The following is a 17282-nucleotide window of genomic DNA, read 5'->3' on the forward strand; positions in this document are numbered from 1 at the left end:
GGCTGACTAAGGCCACACTGAGTGGCTATGGGAAGCTACCTATTTGGAGTAAGAATTGAAACTAAGATTTTGACACGATAAGTAACATTTTCAGCCAGATGACTAAATGAGTTCAACTTCAGCCTGTTTCTGATTTTTATAAAATTACATGTAATAGCATGGCTTTATTTTGAACGAGGCACAATTACTTCCTATGAACCCCTACTATTTATTCTCATTTAATCCTTATATAATCACTGCACTTCTAACAGTAACAAGGAATAAAAACCATAACATTTTTCATTAACCTTTTATTTTTAACTTAATTTTACAATAAAGAAACAGAAAAGAAGTAGATCATTAAAAAAATACCATAGCTGTCAATTTTAAATGAGGTTCTTGTTAAACAAAGCAGTAACACTACATCCTATAATTATGTCTTTACTTGTATATACAAGAACTGTGTGCAAAGTGCTTTTCAAACTATAAAATAAGACTTTGGAATAGGATACAAATGGTTATCCCTAGGAGTTAGTTACCTTCAACTGCTTGTAATGAATCACAACTGCTTACATTCTTACTTTGCATCTTATTTATTTATATACTAAGAGAAAAGCCACCATTTTCTGATACCAGATTGATAGCTAATTTTTAAAAATAACTCCAGACCCACAGGTCTAAATTTTATTTTTACATATAATTCAGTTACTGGCTTCATTTCTTTTCCCTAAATAAATAGAGGACAGCTTTTAAAAAGCAAATATTAGTATATCTCTTTAGACAGATACATTTTAATCAAGATGGAATTAAAAAATAAAAAACATCAAGTTACATGTAAGAAAAAAAATAAGGAAAAAAAGAGTCTTCAGAAAAGCAAATTGTATTCTTATACTTTTTTCTTCAGGTAAACAAAGAACCACCCTCTAGACTAGGGATGGATTACTTTCTCTCTTATTGAGAACACTCTGAACACATGATGCTAAACCCAACATCACACATACCAAGAATTTTAAAAATTATCTGATACTAAACCTTTGTATCAGAGAAATCTTTAAAGCATAAGGTACATCTACATGAGCAGGGAGTTTTAAAAGGCATGCAGGAAGGATAATTCCAAACAAAGCCTTCAAGGATCTAAATTACAGTCTTCTTCTTAATCTAAATGTGGGAGGTGGAGGAGAGACACAAATTTACATTAGTTGGGTATGTCTTATTCAAATGGAAGCATATGGCCTGCTAGCTTGCAGATCTCTCCAATACCCCTTGTGAAATAGGTGTATCTCCAATATTATACCCCGAAGGAAAAACTGAGGCACTAAGAGGTTAAGAGTCCGGTCTGTGTGGTTTACCAGTTGCAGAAAAGTGATTTTCATGTGTTTTCTCTTTGACCTTTGTAAAAACAGTATAAATAAGTTTTCATTTTATATTTCAAAGCACCCTATGAAGCAGAAACAAGATGTCCTCAGTTAAAGGAAAATTATTACAAAGGAATCCATGTATATGATTGAATACAAATCTTATTAATGATCTGCAGGTTCAGAACACGTTAAGCCCATTCTTCATCATTTCCATTAGCAGGTTATGTCTATTCTGTGAATAATTTGTAAAAACAAAGCCTAGTACATAGGGCTCTACTTCGTCATAATGATGCCTGAATACTAAAGTTAGAGATGTGCATGCCCAAGAAAGATTATGGGCAGCCCACAAAGTGGATGTGGAGAAGATTCTTCCAGTCGTTTTCTACTGAATCGCATGGTGGTTCAGTGACTAAGAAAGTCGATTTCATCTCATTTGAAATTCACTCCTGGTTTGCATACTTTCTCATATTTAATTTAGAAAATTAAAAATACCCAGTTATTAATCTGTTCTTATTATCATAACTGTACCTTGGAAAAGCAGCTTATATTTCTCTATGGGAGATAATCAGGTAAACATGTTACCAAACAATAATTAATAATTTAATGTCCTTCAAGTTCAAGGGTAGGGTAAATCTAAGTCTATTACTTATAACCTAGTTGAGATTGATTATTCAAGTATCAGCAATATTAGTCCTTAAAATGTTATCATTTGTGTAGTGCAAAATATATATATGTATATATGTACACAAACCAAACTACTGGACAACAAAAAGAAATGTAATCATCACAAACTAGGAGTTTCGTGTGAGCTCCACAATCTATTTCATCCCGAGGTCATCCAGGCCCAGTAATCTTCTTCAGGAAAATATTTTCTTCAGTTCAATTTTCTTTGAAAAGAAAGGAAAAAAACAATGTCCTATGAGTATAAATACAACCTGAATATGAAACATATCGATACCAAAGAATTCGCTGATGGTAACATAATAATAATATTCAAATTCAAAATAAGACCATAAAATTACAAATGATCCTTATGAAGTTACTTCATGTCACTTAGAGCTTGATAGGAAAGATCCAACTGCAAGTGATGACATTACCAAGTAGTTTCTAACAAACGATTTAAATGTACATTCCTCTCACAGCTTCTAGATTCTCATCTTTTTCTAGTTGGCTATTCCACAGTTCAGATTTTTTCATAATTTTATCAAAATGGAAAGTTTTGAAACAAAAAAGCTTCATAAAACAACAGAAGGTTGACAGATACACAACCTGGACTGTTCATTTAATCAACACATATTATGTATCTGTTATTTTCCAGGCACTGTGCCAGGTACTGGAGATTCAGACATCTCTGAGGCAGGCTTTTAGCCCTCAAAAAAGCTCTCAGTTTAGTTGATAGGATGGGGATGGGAGGGACATATAAACCAACAACTCAGATGTGTATAATCTGATGGTTTTACTGATAGCAGAGTGAGCTACCAGAGAAGAATGGGCTTGTGAGCACAACAATCACATCTGATCTGAGTTCTGGGAAAGGACCCACAGCTGTAAAATCTCTAGATCCTCCTCAGCATTCCAGATGCCAAAATGCCTGAAACTCTCTCATTACAAGTTTATTCCTCTCCTCTGTAGAAACGCCCTTATGCAACCCCCTTGGCAGGAATGATCTTTTAAATAATCAGACCACTCCTTATCCTCTGCAGAAATCTTATGTACACCTTGGCAGGAGTGACATTTTAAATAATCAGTTGGATTTTCACATAATAGGAGATTACTCTGGCATGAAGAAAAACGGCCCCTGGAGGAAGAGAATCGTGGGTGGTTGCAAAGACTGCCTGAGTGAGACTTCAGCAGAAATGCTAGTTGGGAGGTGCCTGAACAGTTAGCAACACTTACTAAGAACCCACGTGATGCAGATTGCTATACAGGATTTACCAAATCTGTAGATTTACCAAAAAACACACAACTTGGTCTATGAACCCCCCAACCTTCAGTTGTAATAGGGAAATAGAAGAGACATGTCATTATCACTATCTTTGGAATTTTGGGATGTTTTCCAGGCACTTAGTGAGCTCTTTCTCTCCTTTTATAAAAAATTAACTTGTAAAATGTAGGGTATAGTGTGATAAGAGAAGAAAAGTTACAGAAAACAACAGGTAAGAAAACAGGAATAACCTTTTGCCTTTCCCCAGCCCACTGAACTCTCTGCTCTGCCTGGACTGCTGAGATTCTTTCCCTGCCTCAGAAGCCTGGGCCTGAATTTTTGGTCCAGTATCACCTTCCCCAGGCTCCATCTGAAGAATGTTTCTCCTGAGACCTGTCCCACCCTATCCAGTTTTTATTAAATAAGGAAACCACCTACCAGCACATTTATGAACCTGGACAGACTGATAAAGGAAAGTGGTTAGAAACATGCTTTCCTTCAAATTACAGGCAGACCTTGAAGATCATGCAGGTTCGGCTCCAGACCATCGCAATAAAGCTAATATCGCAATCAAGTGAGTCACACAACTTTTCTGGTTTGCCAGTGCATATAACAGTTTACACTCTACTGTGGTCTATGAAGTGGCAATAGCATTATGGCTTAAAAAACTGTACATACCTTAATTTAAAAATGCTTTATTGGGCTTCTCTGGTAGTGCAGTGGTTAAGAATCTGCCTGCCAATGCACGGGACATGGGTTCAAGCCCTGGTCCGGGAAGATCCCACATGCCTAGGAGCAACTAAGCCTGTGTGCCACAACTACTGAACCTGCGCTCTAGAGCCCACAAGCCACAACTACTGAGCCCACGTGCCACCACTACTAAAGCCCGCGCGCCTAGAGCCTGTGCTCTGCAACAAGAGAAGCCACTGCAGTGAGAAGCCCGCGCACCACAACAAAGAGTAGCCCCCCCACTTGCTGCAACTAAAGAAAGCCCATGTGCAGCAACGAAGACCCAACGCAGCCAAAAAATAAAAATCCCTTAAAAAATCATTAAAAAAATGTTTTATTGCTAAAAAATGCTAACCATCATCTGAGCCTTTGGCAAGTCATAGTAGCAACATCAAAGATCACTAATCACAGATCACCATAACAGATATAATAATAATGAAAAAGTCTGAGATATTTCAAGAATTACCAAAATATGACACAGAGACATGAAGTGAGTGAATGCTGTTGGGAAAGCGGTACTGACAGCCTTGTGACAGGGTTGCCACAAACCTTCAGTTTGTAAAAAATGCAGTATCTGAGAAGTGAGGTCTTTGTGTAATAGATTAAGAATAGTCTTGTGGACTTAAAAGGTCTGCTTTCAGGGAATTCCCTGGAGGTCCAGTGGTTAGGACTCAGTGCTTTCACCACCGTAGGCCTGGGTCCGATCCCTGGTTGGGGAACTAAGATTCTGCGAGCTGCCACCCTGCGGCCAAAAAAAAAAAAAAAAACTGGCCTGGTTTCAGTATTTAACTCATGGATAATTTTAATAGCAGAATGACCAGGTTAGGTAACTGAGGGGAGGTAGTACCATAGGAGGCTGTTCAGGGCCTAATTTTGAACAGGTCTGCAGATGATACTCTTCATAGCACATACAGAAAGAATGTTTTTCAGATCCCCTGCAGAATGATATGAGATCTCTTTTACTTTTAAATTTATATTTTTCTGATGTAAGCTATTATATATAGAATGGATAAACAACAAGGTCCTACTGTATAGCACAGAGAACTATATTCAATATCCTATGATAAACCATAATGGAAAAGAATATGAAAAAAAAAGAATGTATATATATGTATAACTGAATCACTCTGCTGTATAGCAGAAATTAACATTGTAAATCAACTATAAAAAATTTATATTCTTCTATACTGGGGAAAAAAGAATCAAGCAGTGGACCTTAAGTATTACTTTTCATGTAAAAAAAAAATTTTTTTTTAAAGCTTACCACAAATAGATAACCACTTATTTTACATGTGTATAGGATTATCTCAGTGTGTGTTTGCATCCAGATGTTAAACAACATCAAAGCTTCTCCATGTCACATGGTACTTCGGCTGCCATCCTGCCAAGAGTGGGCCTTCAGCCAGGTATTCAGCACATATTTATTGAAAGCCTAATACATGCCAGACACTGTGCTAGAGGATGAGGTACAGGGTGGGCCCTGTTATAAGTAGGGCACACCCTCTCCTGGCCACACTTTTCCCATCCTAAGAGGATTTTTAAATCTTTCTCTTCATCTCTAACACAGACCTGTCTTCTCTAAACCATGCACAATGTTCTCAAGTCTTCTTTCCTATAACTGTCAGATTAAAACCTGTTAAACACTGCCAGATTAAAAGATGCCTAAATCCCCTCAAGCCAAAACTTGTTTCCATCGCCAACCCCAGTTGACTCCTTACATATATAAGTAAACAATACATAAAAACACTATGTCTCATCAAAATGCAGTTGCAGAGCACTAATAATTTACAACTTTGAAGGATTAAATACCTAACATACATTGGAAAACTGGATAAAGATTCAATAATAACAAAGTAGAAAATTAGGAACAGAGAAAAGTTTCTCCATTCAGAGACATCTGTCAACAACTGAAAGGAATACTTAGGAGAAACGGCATATACTTTTACAAGTAAGGAACATTAAAAAAAAAATAAATTTTAGAAAAACTGCCATTTTCATGACTGCTGAAGCAAAGTACAGTTTGTTTTTTCAGTCTTTAATAAACTGACAAGCTGCTTCAACCTTAAGCATGAAATAAATTATTAATCAAAGTAAACTTTAGGTTTTTTGTTGTGTGTTGAACTTCTCTATTCTCCAATCCCCAACTTTCTACAAAGTAAAACATGAAAAAGAACTTTGAAATGCATTGCAAAACATGTAAACACCTCCCGTTAGCACCACTGTTGCCAGCCGCTTAAATCCAGTATAACCACATATTGAAAAAAGTTTGGTTCTTTTTTCCTCCTATTATCAGGGATATTAGGATTTAAAACACTGTATAGCACCCAACCATCACAGGAGAAACACAAAACGTGTGAAAAAAGAAAAGAAAGGATTTAAATTAAGGTCTATATCTTGTTTTCCCCTTTTTTTGGCCATGTCATGCAGCATGCGGGATCTTAGTTCCCCAGCCAGGGATTGAACCCACACCCCCTACATTGGATGCGCGGATTCTTAACCACTGCAACACAGTCTACAGTCTATATCTATAGATATAGTCCCAAGGTCTGTATCTTAACAGCTGAAATGACACATACACAGATGGCTTAGAAAGGGGGTAAATGATACTGAGAAGGCAACTTAGGCTTCTGAAATCCCACAAAAGTTTTTTAAGTGAGCAAGAATATTCCAAGAACATTAATGTACCAGAAAACGTATTGAGTTCATTTATGAACATAAATCAAACAGTCTTAACATAAGCAGAGAACAAGGAAGACTAAACCAAGTCACCTAAGGCCACATGCATTTCCTTTTCTCTACTATAAAGCATTCTCACTGGAGCACTTAGACTAGTGTGCTGCTTAGCCCTTTGACGTAGGAGAAGGGTAAATGTTTGGTTTTTGCTTTTGTTATCACGTGCAGTAATTAGAAACGTGGGTTCTTTGGTAGAGGCACAACAGACCTATAATTATTTAAACTTGTAGATTTTTTAAAAATGTGTTTCTACTGCACATATGTAAGAGAGCACTTAAAATGTTACCACCTAATACCCTATCTCTTTTCCCCATCTGTTGTGACTTAATGGGAAATGGTGATGAAACACCAGAAACATAATCAGTGAGGCCACGAATGACAAATATTTGTTCATCTGCCCATCCAGGGAAAGTAATTCAGTTTACATAGTGTCCAAAAAAATGCTTTTAATGATTTTCTTGAACCCAAGAGTTTTGGCCTCAGGTTATTCCTCATCTAGACAATCTCAGAGCACTTGCAAGGATTCGAACCTGTTATTCTCAGACTTACCTGAGTTATTTCCTGGCATCCAAACTGGAATTCTGGACCTCAAATTAGAACAAGCCCTATTTCTAGTCAACCACCAGGATGAACATTTCCTGAAATGCCAATGTCTATATTTCTAAGGTATAGAGAGCATGCAGGCATTATTAGTTTTCTTATCTGTTGTCCTTTAATATTAGCAAAGGGCCCCCCCAAAAAATCATACTTTGAGAACACTGTTTCTTCATAAGACATAAAACTTAAGCCTGTAATCATTTTCTTGCTGTTGCATAAATCAAAAGTGTACAAATACATCAGATGCTCTCAAGTGAAAAAATTTTAATCTAACAAGTATCTAAAAACCCACTAGATATCATTTCCAAGGTAGTTTCAGTCTCAGGATCAGTACAGAATGCTCAGTATGACTATCTATAAAATGGACCTATCTCCCTAACTGCCGCTGAAAGCTCTGTCTGCTATAGATTCTAAGAGTTTACATACCACTTTGAATTATAAAACTATCGTATTACCTTCTCCTTCTTTGGTAATATAAATGCACTAACCACTGGGCAATAAAAGGCCATATGATAGCAAAGATTAATGCACCAGGAGACATCTCGAAGGGCCACCAAGATGGTCTCTGAGAAAATAAAATAAGCTGGTCACCAATCTATTACATATTGCACATATAAATTTAAAAAACACACCATAATTTTGAAACTACATAATTAATAATAGATCTCACTCCTGCTAAAGGGAGGGAGATAATTTTAGAGCATAATCCAGTTAAGTAGACTTTCAGAAGGACTTCAGACTTAGTACAAAACAAATATATTTTAAATTTCAAAGTTCTAAAGGGTAGATTTCATTTGGAATACTTTAAGGATGTCATATAATCTAAATTTACTGTAACTTATTTGAAACCCTGGCACTTAGATTTAAGATAAGAATTTCTTACCAGCGAAGGGGGCTGATTACTGGTCTGTAATGCTGATGATTTTGCCTATCAACACAAATGAAACTGATTTAGCTTTGACAAAAAGAAAAAAAAAATACAGTAATTTTTTCTATTTCCTATCTTTTTTTTTTAAAAAAAGGGTGAAATATTGGATTACTCTCGGTTTTTCTGCTAACTATGCTTCGATTATCCTGAAACTCACGGTGACCAAATTAAAAGTCCCTAAAATTGCTAGCCAAATAATTATCTCTGACATTTTATAGTTCAAATAATATAAAGTTATCAAAATAAAACCTTAATCAGAACCATTAATTATTTCTTTTACATTCTTATTAAATTACTTACTCAACATTTATTAATTCCTTGATTTCCATATAAACTACCAACTTACAAACATATTTGAGAACTATAGCCTTGATTATTAAAACTGTAAAAGTATAAAGATTATGTGAACAATATCCAAATATTTGTTTTGGAGATTCCTGATAAGCTATAGCAAACCATAGTGGGGGTCAAATCATAACTCTACATTTCTCTCTGGCTTGAAAGTTTTGAGCCTACAACTAATTTACAGTAAAGAATGGGTAAGTTAGTGTATTACCTCCACAGCATTTTAAAAAGAGGTCAAGATAGAAGACAACGCTTACTACAAAAGGATGGCCCTTCAATGGTGAACCCTAGGACATTAGCTGTGGTCTCTATTAGTGCCACAAACTGCACTGTTCAACACTTATTCTTCTTGGGTTCTTCTTCCTGTCTCCAACATGGTACTGCTAATTTTATATGCTGAAAAATTCCAATTATTTTAAGTGGTATTTGGCTTTTGGGTCAGTCTTTTCTGAAATAATATTTTCAAAAGTAGATCCTTTTAAAACCATTAAACTCCATTGATGTGTGTAAATCAGATTTTTTTTTAATCTAACAGCAGATATTTATTGTCCCGCCTCCTTGGAACAAGGCTCTGTCCTTTAGCAGTAAATAAAATAGTATATATATAGTCCCTACAATCACGGTGTTTATAGTCTAGCAAGAAAGACAGATATTAAATGCACATACCAAAAAATCACACGTTTAACAAGAAAAAGCATTTTGTAAACTGTTACTGTTTAGCATTTTGTGGATCCAGAATTTGTCTCTTTCTTAGCAAAACCACTCAAATCAGTGTATTTGAATATTCTTATCATTGGAACACACCATCTACCTCTTGATAAAACATAATCTGAGCCTGGTTCCCTAAATATATAATCTTACTTAACTGCTAAAATAAGCTTTGGGTATCATTTGTATGGTTCATTTAAATCAGATTAACACAGATTCCAATTACACACTGTTTGATGGGATCAACAGCAGATAAAGACAAGACAAACGAGGAAGGCTACCTGCGATGCCGTCAGCGTCTCCAGTTTGTGGAGTCTCTGAAGGACGTTCTGCATGTCTTCCTGCAGGCGCATGAGCACGAGAGCGATCTGCTCGTTGAGGCTGCCCCTCGACCCTCTGTCTGAACCCCAGCGTTCCCCATCACCTCCACTTCCCACTTGCCGACCTTTGCTTCCTTCACTCAAATGTTGCATCCTGTGCCCTATTTTAAGAGAGCAAAATAAGTTACTTTTAATCACTCTTAGAAAAGTAGAAATGGTGGGGTGCCTTTTGTGTTTTTTTTTCATTTTTCCTCTATTTCTTTGAGATCTAAATCTCCAAAGTAGAGTGGAAGCAATCAGGAAGTACACAAAATAAACTATTAAAATCAAAGAAGTTGACACAGGTATAAACTTCTATTTATAGTCTTAATTTTTTTTTTTTTGCTAAGGTTTTATAATGTACCTAATATACTAGTACATGACTCAATGTATATAATACACAAATAATATGCATATTTGGGGTACATTCTTAAAAATTCTTCACTAATACAGTAACAAGATTGAAAAAATAGAAGGCTGTTTCTTTGGAGTATTAAAAGCTACACTAAATAGCCATGTTTTCCTATTTGATCACTGTAAGCCTCCCAAAAGGTTTTTAAATGGTTTTTCTTATAAATTCCATTATACTTATATTGAAATCTCACCACTATTAACATTTTGTTGTCTATCCATACGTCCTTTTCTCTACGCGTATATTTACAGAATTGGCATTACCCCTTATATGTGATTTTGTGTCCTAATTTTAAAAAATATTATGGGGCTTCCCTGGTGGCGCAGTGGTTGGGAGTCCGCCTGCCGATGCAGGGGACACGGGTTCGTGCCCCAGTCCGGGAAGATCCCACATGCCGCGGAGCGGCTGGGCCCGTGAGCCATGGCCGCTGAGCCTGTGGCGCAACGGGAGAGGCCACAGCGGTGAGAGGCCCGCGTACCGCCAAAAGAAAAAAAATATATATATATATATTATGAACATTTACGTGCATCATTAAATTTTACTCCAATTCCAAAAACACTGAAACAGCTATATGAATTCACTAGTAAGACCATGAAATAATTTACTCAGTCATTTTGCACTTTTAGATAGTTAGGGTGACTCCAAATTTTTGCGATTACAAATAACTTTGCAATGAATGTCTTTGTATATAAATTCTTGTCCAAATTTCCGTTGATTTCTTTAGGTCAGACAAATTCAAAGAAGAATTCCTGGGAAAGGATAACAATTTTGTTGTGGTTCTTAATGAGTGTTGCCAAGTTATTTTTCACAAAGGCTGAAACAGTTTTTTGTTTGTTTGTTTGTTTGGCCTCGCTGTGTGGCATGCAGGATCCTAGTTCCCCAAACAGGGATCGACCCTGTGCTCCCTGTATTGGGAGCACAGAGTCCTAACCACTGGACCACCAGGAAAGTCCAAAACAGTTTTATATTGCAGTGTGTAAAAGGTATTACTATGTTACCGTACCCTTGCAGAAATGGAACATCACAAGTTTTACATGCTTGCTAATATAATACGTAAGTCTTATTTTAAATAATAAACAGAAAATTGTCTACCTCATTGCCCTTTGGCATCCTGGAACCCTACAGAAGCAGGATTCCCAAAACTGAACTTGCATCAAGCAGTGTTTGGGGCTGTAAGTGAAATGGAATTGGAGCCATCTGCCAAGTTAAACCCCAAAGAGTACACTGAAATGCTCGATGCCATTTTCAAGAAGACCTCTACTCTTGTATTGAAAGGAAGTAAAATTTGAAGTGGTCATTCCTGAACTCAGCTATTGGTCTGGAATTTACACAGAAAAAAAAAGTGGAAGTCGAATTTCAGGCTTAGTTTTTTCCTGCATCCTTAAGAGCTTGACATATTCTGTGATGGTCTGTCAGTGGGTTCTGATGGTGCCAGAGAACTACTGCTGTCTCTGCTCACTTTACTACATCCTTTGTAATACTCAGTGTTCAAACCGCCTTCACAAAGACAGGAGTATCAGCCCATTCCCCTGTACGGGCCCCTGTGATTTCTGGGAGCCGTAGAGAGCTGTAGGTGGGTAAAGTCAGATTTTAAACAGGAAGCGTTTCATATAAACAATTTTGTTAAATTACCTAAAGAAAGAAACCTGAATCCAAGGTTCTAGTAATACGTTGTGACCTTTTTCTTAACTAAATATTCACAAATTTGTATTTTTTCTTGTAAAGAGGGGCCCTCTGCCCAAACTGTATAAGCTGCCTTTCTTGAATAAATGAATGACTTGCATTTCTGCCATGTCAATTCTCTTCTTTACTGTTTCTAATGTATTTATAACTTATATAACTATGACTTATGCCTCCAATTTTCCCCCTACCTATGCAATTTCCTTTTTTTAGGCCTTATCATCTCTGCTTCGATCTCCTATTTGTAAGTGTTTATATCTTTATTGAGTGAGGAATACTGGTTATCTAAAATGTTCTGTTTTCTGGCATATATATTCTTCCAAAACAGATCTTTTGTTTGCATCCTAAGTGTGTTTCCCCCTCTCCACTCTCCTTTTTATTTTTTCCTTGTCTGTAGGATTTCTACATAGTTCCCAGGTCAGTTTTTGTCAGCTTGTTTATCTATGACACAGGCACCTCTATCAATCTACCTAAATAGAGTGGGTTTTCTGCCACATTGACATTGCCCTACTGGTATGTCGCCCCAGACCTGACCTTGTAGGCTTGATATCATCAGTGTCTGCTGCTTCTATATTAGGCTCTTCTGAGTGGGACTAGAGGTAGGGGCTGAGGTAACGGGGGAATTGTTTTCTATTCTCTTTCTTTGTACATTGTGAAATGCCCTGTGTGGGGGACTTTTCCTGTATCAGCGATATATATATATATATATATATATATATATATATATATATATATAAAATGACATATATATTCAAATGATAGATGGCCTTATATTTCAGATCCTTCCTCCATATAAGAGGTCAGATGGCCTTTGGCAGTGACAGAGAATTATCACTTGTGGGACGCCGCCAGGAAGGAGCTGGATTCTTGGTCCAGAAGGAGGCAAAGTTACATTGTTGCATATTGCTTGCACTACCCAGGAGTGCCGCGTAAGGCGCCACGCGTGCATCCCGTGGGTTGTAGGCGTAGCAATGAAGTGTCACATGTACTGACACACACCAACCCAGGGCTGTTGTGTGGACCTACTGGCCAGTATAAAGCCTGCCATATTCTGCTGCGTAGGGTCTTCCTTCCATCTTTCTTCAACCAAGCTGTGCTCCAATAAAGTGTGATACGAGAAGAATCTTGCGTGTGGCGGCTCGTTATTCTGCTGGTCGGATAACGGCTCGCCGCAATCACTGAGCAATTATCTCTCCCTGCCTCCCTCAGTGTCCTCAAGGTCAGAACTAGAAGAGGGAGGTCATGTCTGAAAGCAAACCCCAGTTTCTTCTAGCTCTGGCTGTGGTTCTGCTTGTCCCCAGGGGAAGGGGAGACGGGAGGGTATGTGAAATTCGGTGAACTGGACACTAGGCTACCCAATCCTCCCTGTATCTTCTCTTTTTTTTAAGTCTCTGTGACAAGAGGTGATTAGTTCCATCAGATTATGCCCCATTCTCCAGCCTCCTTCTCAACCAGAGGTGGAAGAGAAAAATAATAACAAGTCTTGCACTCATTCTGGCTGTGTGTCCAAAAGAGTTCCAGAAGGATACTCCGAGTCTTCACCCTCGAGCCACTATGGCTTCCAGTCTGCTTCCCACTAAATTGAGAGGTTTTTTTCAAAATTTCATTGACTCACCTTCATTCTCACTGCTTCTATAGAGAACAGAACTTCCTATCTATTCTAGTTTCTTTCTAATTGTCCTGTCTCTCTGATACTTTGCAAAGTTTATGGTACGAGGATGAGTCCCTTATCTAGTTGCTGTTGTCATATTCCTTGATATTTTTTTCTTCTTTATTATTCATTTAATTAGGTTGGGGGGGGGACATGTTATGACCATCATACACTTGACTATCTTACCCTAGGGGTCCCCAGAGCCTGCTTTTTCCCTACTGCTTTATAATATACTATCAAGATTTATTAACCTATCCTATATTCAGAGCACATAAAAGTCCTGGCAAAAGGAATGCGTGTAAAAGTGTAAGGATATTAAAATAATATAGTATTCTACTAATTAAAGTTAAATGTGAATTATTAGGAAAGACTCCCCAAAAGCACTATTTTTTTCCTTTAGGTTGAATTTTGAATGAAGGGATAGTCAAATATCAACAAAGAAGAGACAAAAGACTACGCCAAACGATAGGAAAGGCATAGACATGGAAGGGGCAAGCCAGTGGTGGGAGTGGGAAGATTTTCTTTACTTATTTGAGGTAGATGCTAAAAAGGAGAGTGATGAAAACATGAGGATGATAACGTCAGGAAGAGCAAAGGACAGGTTGAATCAAGTTCCATGTGAAGGTGAGGAGTGTAGGCTTTATAGGCAGACCTGTATATATATATAGGCATATATACAGACAAAAAATACTGTATATTCTTCAATAGGAAGAACGTGTCTTAGTAAAAAAAAAAAACAAAAGAAAAACAGAGAGATTATCCTGATCACTTTGAGAATGTATTTAAATAGAAAATAAGAACAGTCATACAAGCTTAAGAGGTTTCTGAATCAGTGAAAAATGAAAAGCTTGGCCTGGCTATCAAATTGGAAAGGAAGACATTAGAGAGAATGAATTACAGGTTTATCTGATGGACCAAATGTAGAAAAGGGGAGACAATGGTGACAATAAATAAGAAATACAGTCCAGAGTTTCTTGCCTGGGTGTCATAAGGGTAACAAAGAAAAAGTTAGCATCTAGAATTATGAGGTTCCATAGGTATCATGGTACACAGTTTGATAACTACCAATAAGATTTACCAAATTAATTATGTTAAGTAAGGTTCTCATCATTCTTAGTTATGTTTTTGTCCTTACACTCTCATATAGACCAAAAAAAGTATATTAAAGTCTCCTGAATATTAATATGATTTTCCCTATTTCTCCTTATATCATCTGCAGATTTTGCCTTTTGAAGTGTTGATGTTATATAAAATATTAACAATTTTAAGTCTCTACTGCACACCTTAACATTACAAGTGGCCCTCTTTATCTTAATGCTTTTTGTCCTGAAATTAATCTTCCCTGATATCAAGATTACTAACCTTGTCTTATTTTAATGTGCATTTGTGTGAGATACCTTTGCCTATATTTTTATTTTTTACTTTCTGTAGACTATAGCATGAAGTTATGCTTTGCTCTGTGAACCAATCCAAATACCTTCTTCTTCAAGTAGGTGAGTAGAGCCTCTTTACTTGTACTGCTTTCACAAATACATTTGATCTTAAGTCTTTTATATTATGCATTGTTTTATGGGTTTTAAAAAATGTTTTACTACATGGTTTGTTTTCACTGCTTTTTTAAAAATGTGTATTTTTTTCTGATAAATTAGAAAGGTTTGTTTTTGTTCAAATGGCTGTTTTGACAGTACCTATTGATTCCTTACTATAAACAACTGTAAATTAATATTCCTACTTTTCTTCCCCACTCAACTCTTTATTACCTGATCACATTAATATTCTTAATGTTTCCCTCTGTACTGTTAAATGTTCTTTTATCTCTATTACTTGATTTATCAGCTTGAAATGATGTCTTTTGACCTAAGCGGGGAAATGGGAAACAATAAGGAATTCAGATTTTCAGCTATAATAGGAAAAAAGCAGCAGCACAGCTGGAGCAATCAGTGAGCGTTCAAGGAGGTGATAAAACATAAATTTGGCTACCTTAAAACACTGCATAAAAGATGTGGAAATAGACATATTTTCTCCCACACCTTCAAATAATACACTGCTATGCCCTGTAGAGTCAAAGGAGAGAACCAGACATAAAGAAAAATGGTCAGATGTTCCGCGAGGATAACTTTCAACATTCCCTTTGCAGAGGGACAGTCCTGGTGCCTCTCCTATCTAGAACCTCCCGATTTCATTAATTTGTTTATAAAGACAGTGAGAACAAAAAACAAGTGCTACACACCTCTCCCTCTCCTGACGTTAGAGAATTCCTCACTTTCTCCAGCCCGTTTCTCACGGTGCGGCGCTCCACTGTTATTCCCGCCATCCTCTCCTCCGTGCTTTACTTCACCTTTGCCTTCCACTGCTGCCGCCTGTGTGTCTCCCCTGTTGCCATTCCCAGGAGATACTTGAACATCTTCAGGAAAACCAGAACTTTCCAAGGGCTGACTGGGATTACCACCCAAGTAATAGCGAAATGGTCCATTGTTTGACGTAAAGCTATCTGAAGACTACAAATGTAAAGCATGTAGTTATACACCACAAGGTTTCCATGACAATAGAAGAATGACTGGTTTTATAAAGCGGTATTTTTTTAAAGTTATTATAGAAAATATTATTTTTCTAAAAAATGTCTTCAATTCATATTGTGCCTCCCATCTGTAGGGGAGAAATGGGATAGCGATGATTTATATACATCTCAGCAAAGAACTGAGATGTTTGGCAGTGAACTGTGCTCATGACTCAGTTATTCATCCAAGAAACATTTTAAATATCCAGAGTTACTGTATTCAAAAAGCACTGTCATGAGGCTTCCCTGGTGGCGCAGTGGTTGAGAGTCCGCCTGCCAATGCAGGGGACGCGGGTTCGTGCCCTGGTCCAGGAAGATCCCACATGCCGCGGAGCGGATGGGCCTGTGGGCCATGGCTGCTAAGCCTGCGCGTTCGGAGCCTGTGCTCCGCAACGGGAGAGGCCACAACAGTGAGAGCCCCGCGTACAGCAAAAAAAAAAAAAAAAAAAAAAGCACTGTCACAACACTGTAAATCAATTATAATTCAATAAAATAAAAAAATTAATTAATTTAATTTAATTTTAAAATAAAATAAATTTAAAAAACACTGTGTTAGAACAGGGGTGGGGAAAGACCAGGGGGAGGATGTAAAAACAACAAACATAAATATAGCCGTCAAAACCACCCTGGTCGTTATCAGAAAAAGTTGTCGAAGAGAAAAATACAAAATTCATGTACTTTTAATGGTTTTCCAAATGTTAGTTTTCAATACCAAATCTTAATTAACTGAAATTTGAAAAGTATTTCCACTTAAAATTTCAGTCCAGGGCTTCCCTGGTGGCACAGTGGTTGAGAGTCCGCCTGCCGATGCAGGGGACACGGGTTCGTGCCCCGGTCCGGGAAGATCCCACATGCCGCGGAACGGCTGGGCCTGTGAGTCATGGCCGTTGAGCCTGCGCGTCCGGAGCCTGTGCTCCGCAACGGGAGAGGCCACAACAGTGAGAGGCCCGCATGCCGCAAAAAAAAAAAAAAAAACTTCAGTCCAATGTATTTAGTCAATGTGAAGAACAGATTTATTTGTTTGAAATTATTCAGTCTTCTTGACTGTTATCAATGTCTCAAACATAAGGACTAGCATAAGGAGTTCACTTTCTGCCTCCCATCCCACCTCTCTCAGAATATTTATAACTGTAAATACATTATAAATTATAATATTTAAACAGTTTTGAATATTCAGGAATTTTATATATTTTTTAATTCACAAAAAAACAAAATACAAATGTTTAAACATGTTAGAGGTATGTTTTCAAAGTGGCGAACAGCATATACATCTGTTATTAACAGAAGTTAGGCATGGAATTCTGATATCACTTTGAAAATTT

The 17282-nt window shown here is 37.2% G+C and overlaps 1 protein-coding gene across 8 annotated transcripts in view; it reads right to left on the reverse strand.

Annotated features, from left to right (window-relative positions):
- Positions 1-275: 275 nt before the first annotated feature.
- The window catches only part of ACBD5 (acyl-CoA binding domain containing 5), a 35059-nt gene continuing 18052 nt past the window's right edge, over positions 276-17282 (reverse strand). For 7 of the 8 annotated variants that reach the window (XM_027121669.1, XM_027121665.1, XM_027121667.1 and 4 more), the window contains 5 exons: positions 15634-15901; positions 9583-9782; positions 8204-8248; positions 7776-7885; positions 276-2224 (listed from right to left, as the gene is read on the reverse strand). In XM_027121669.1, coding sequence (XP_026977470.1) covers positions 2212-2224; positions 7776-7885; positions 8204-8248; positions 9583-9782; positions 15634-15901 — 636 coding nt within the window. In that variant the 3' untranslated portion in view covers positions 276-2211. Of the gene's footprint in view, positions 2225-7775; positions 7886-8203; positions 8249-9582; positions 9783-15163; positions 15261-15383; positions 15458-15633; positions 15902-17282 lie in introns of those variants that run through there. The other variant, XM_027121670.1, reaches the window with a different exon arrangement.

The sequence above is a fragment of the Aethalodelphis obliquidens genome, unplaced genomic scaffold (genome assembly GCF_003676395.1).
Source record: "Aethalodelphis obliquidens isolate GAN/ISIS:26980383/991018 unplaced genomic scaffold, ASM367639v1 scaffold23, whole genome shotgun sequence".
NCBI classification, from domain to species: domain Eukaryota; kingdom Metazoa; phylum Chordata; class Mammalia; order Artiodactyla; family Delphinidae; genus Aethalodelphis; species Aethalodelphis obliquidens.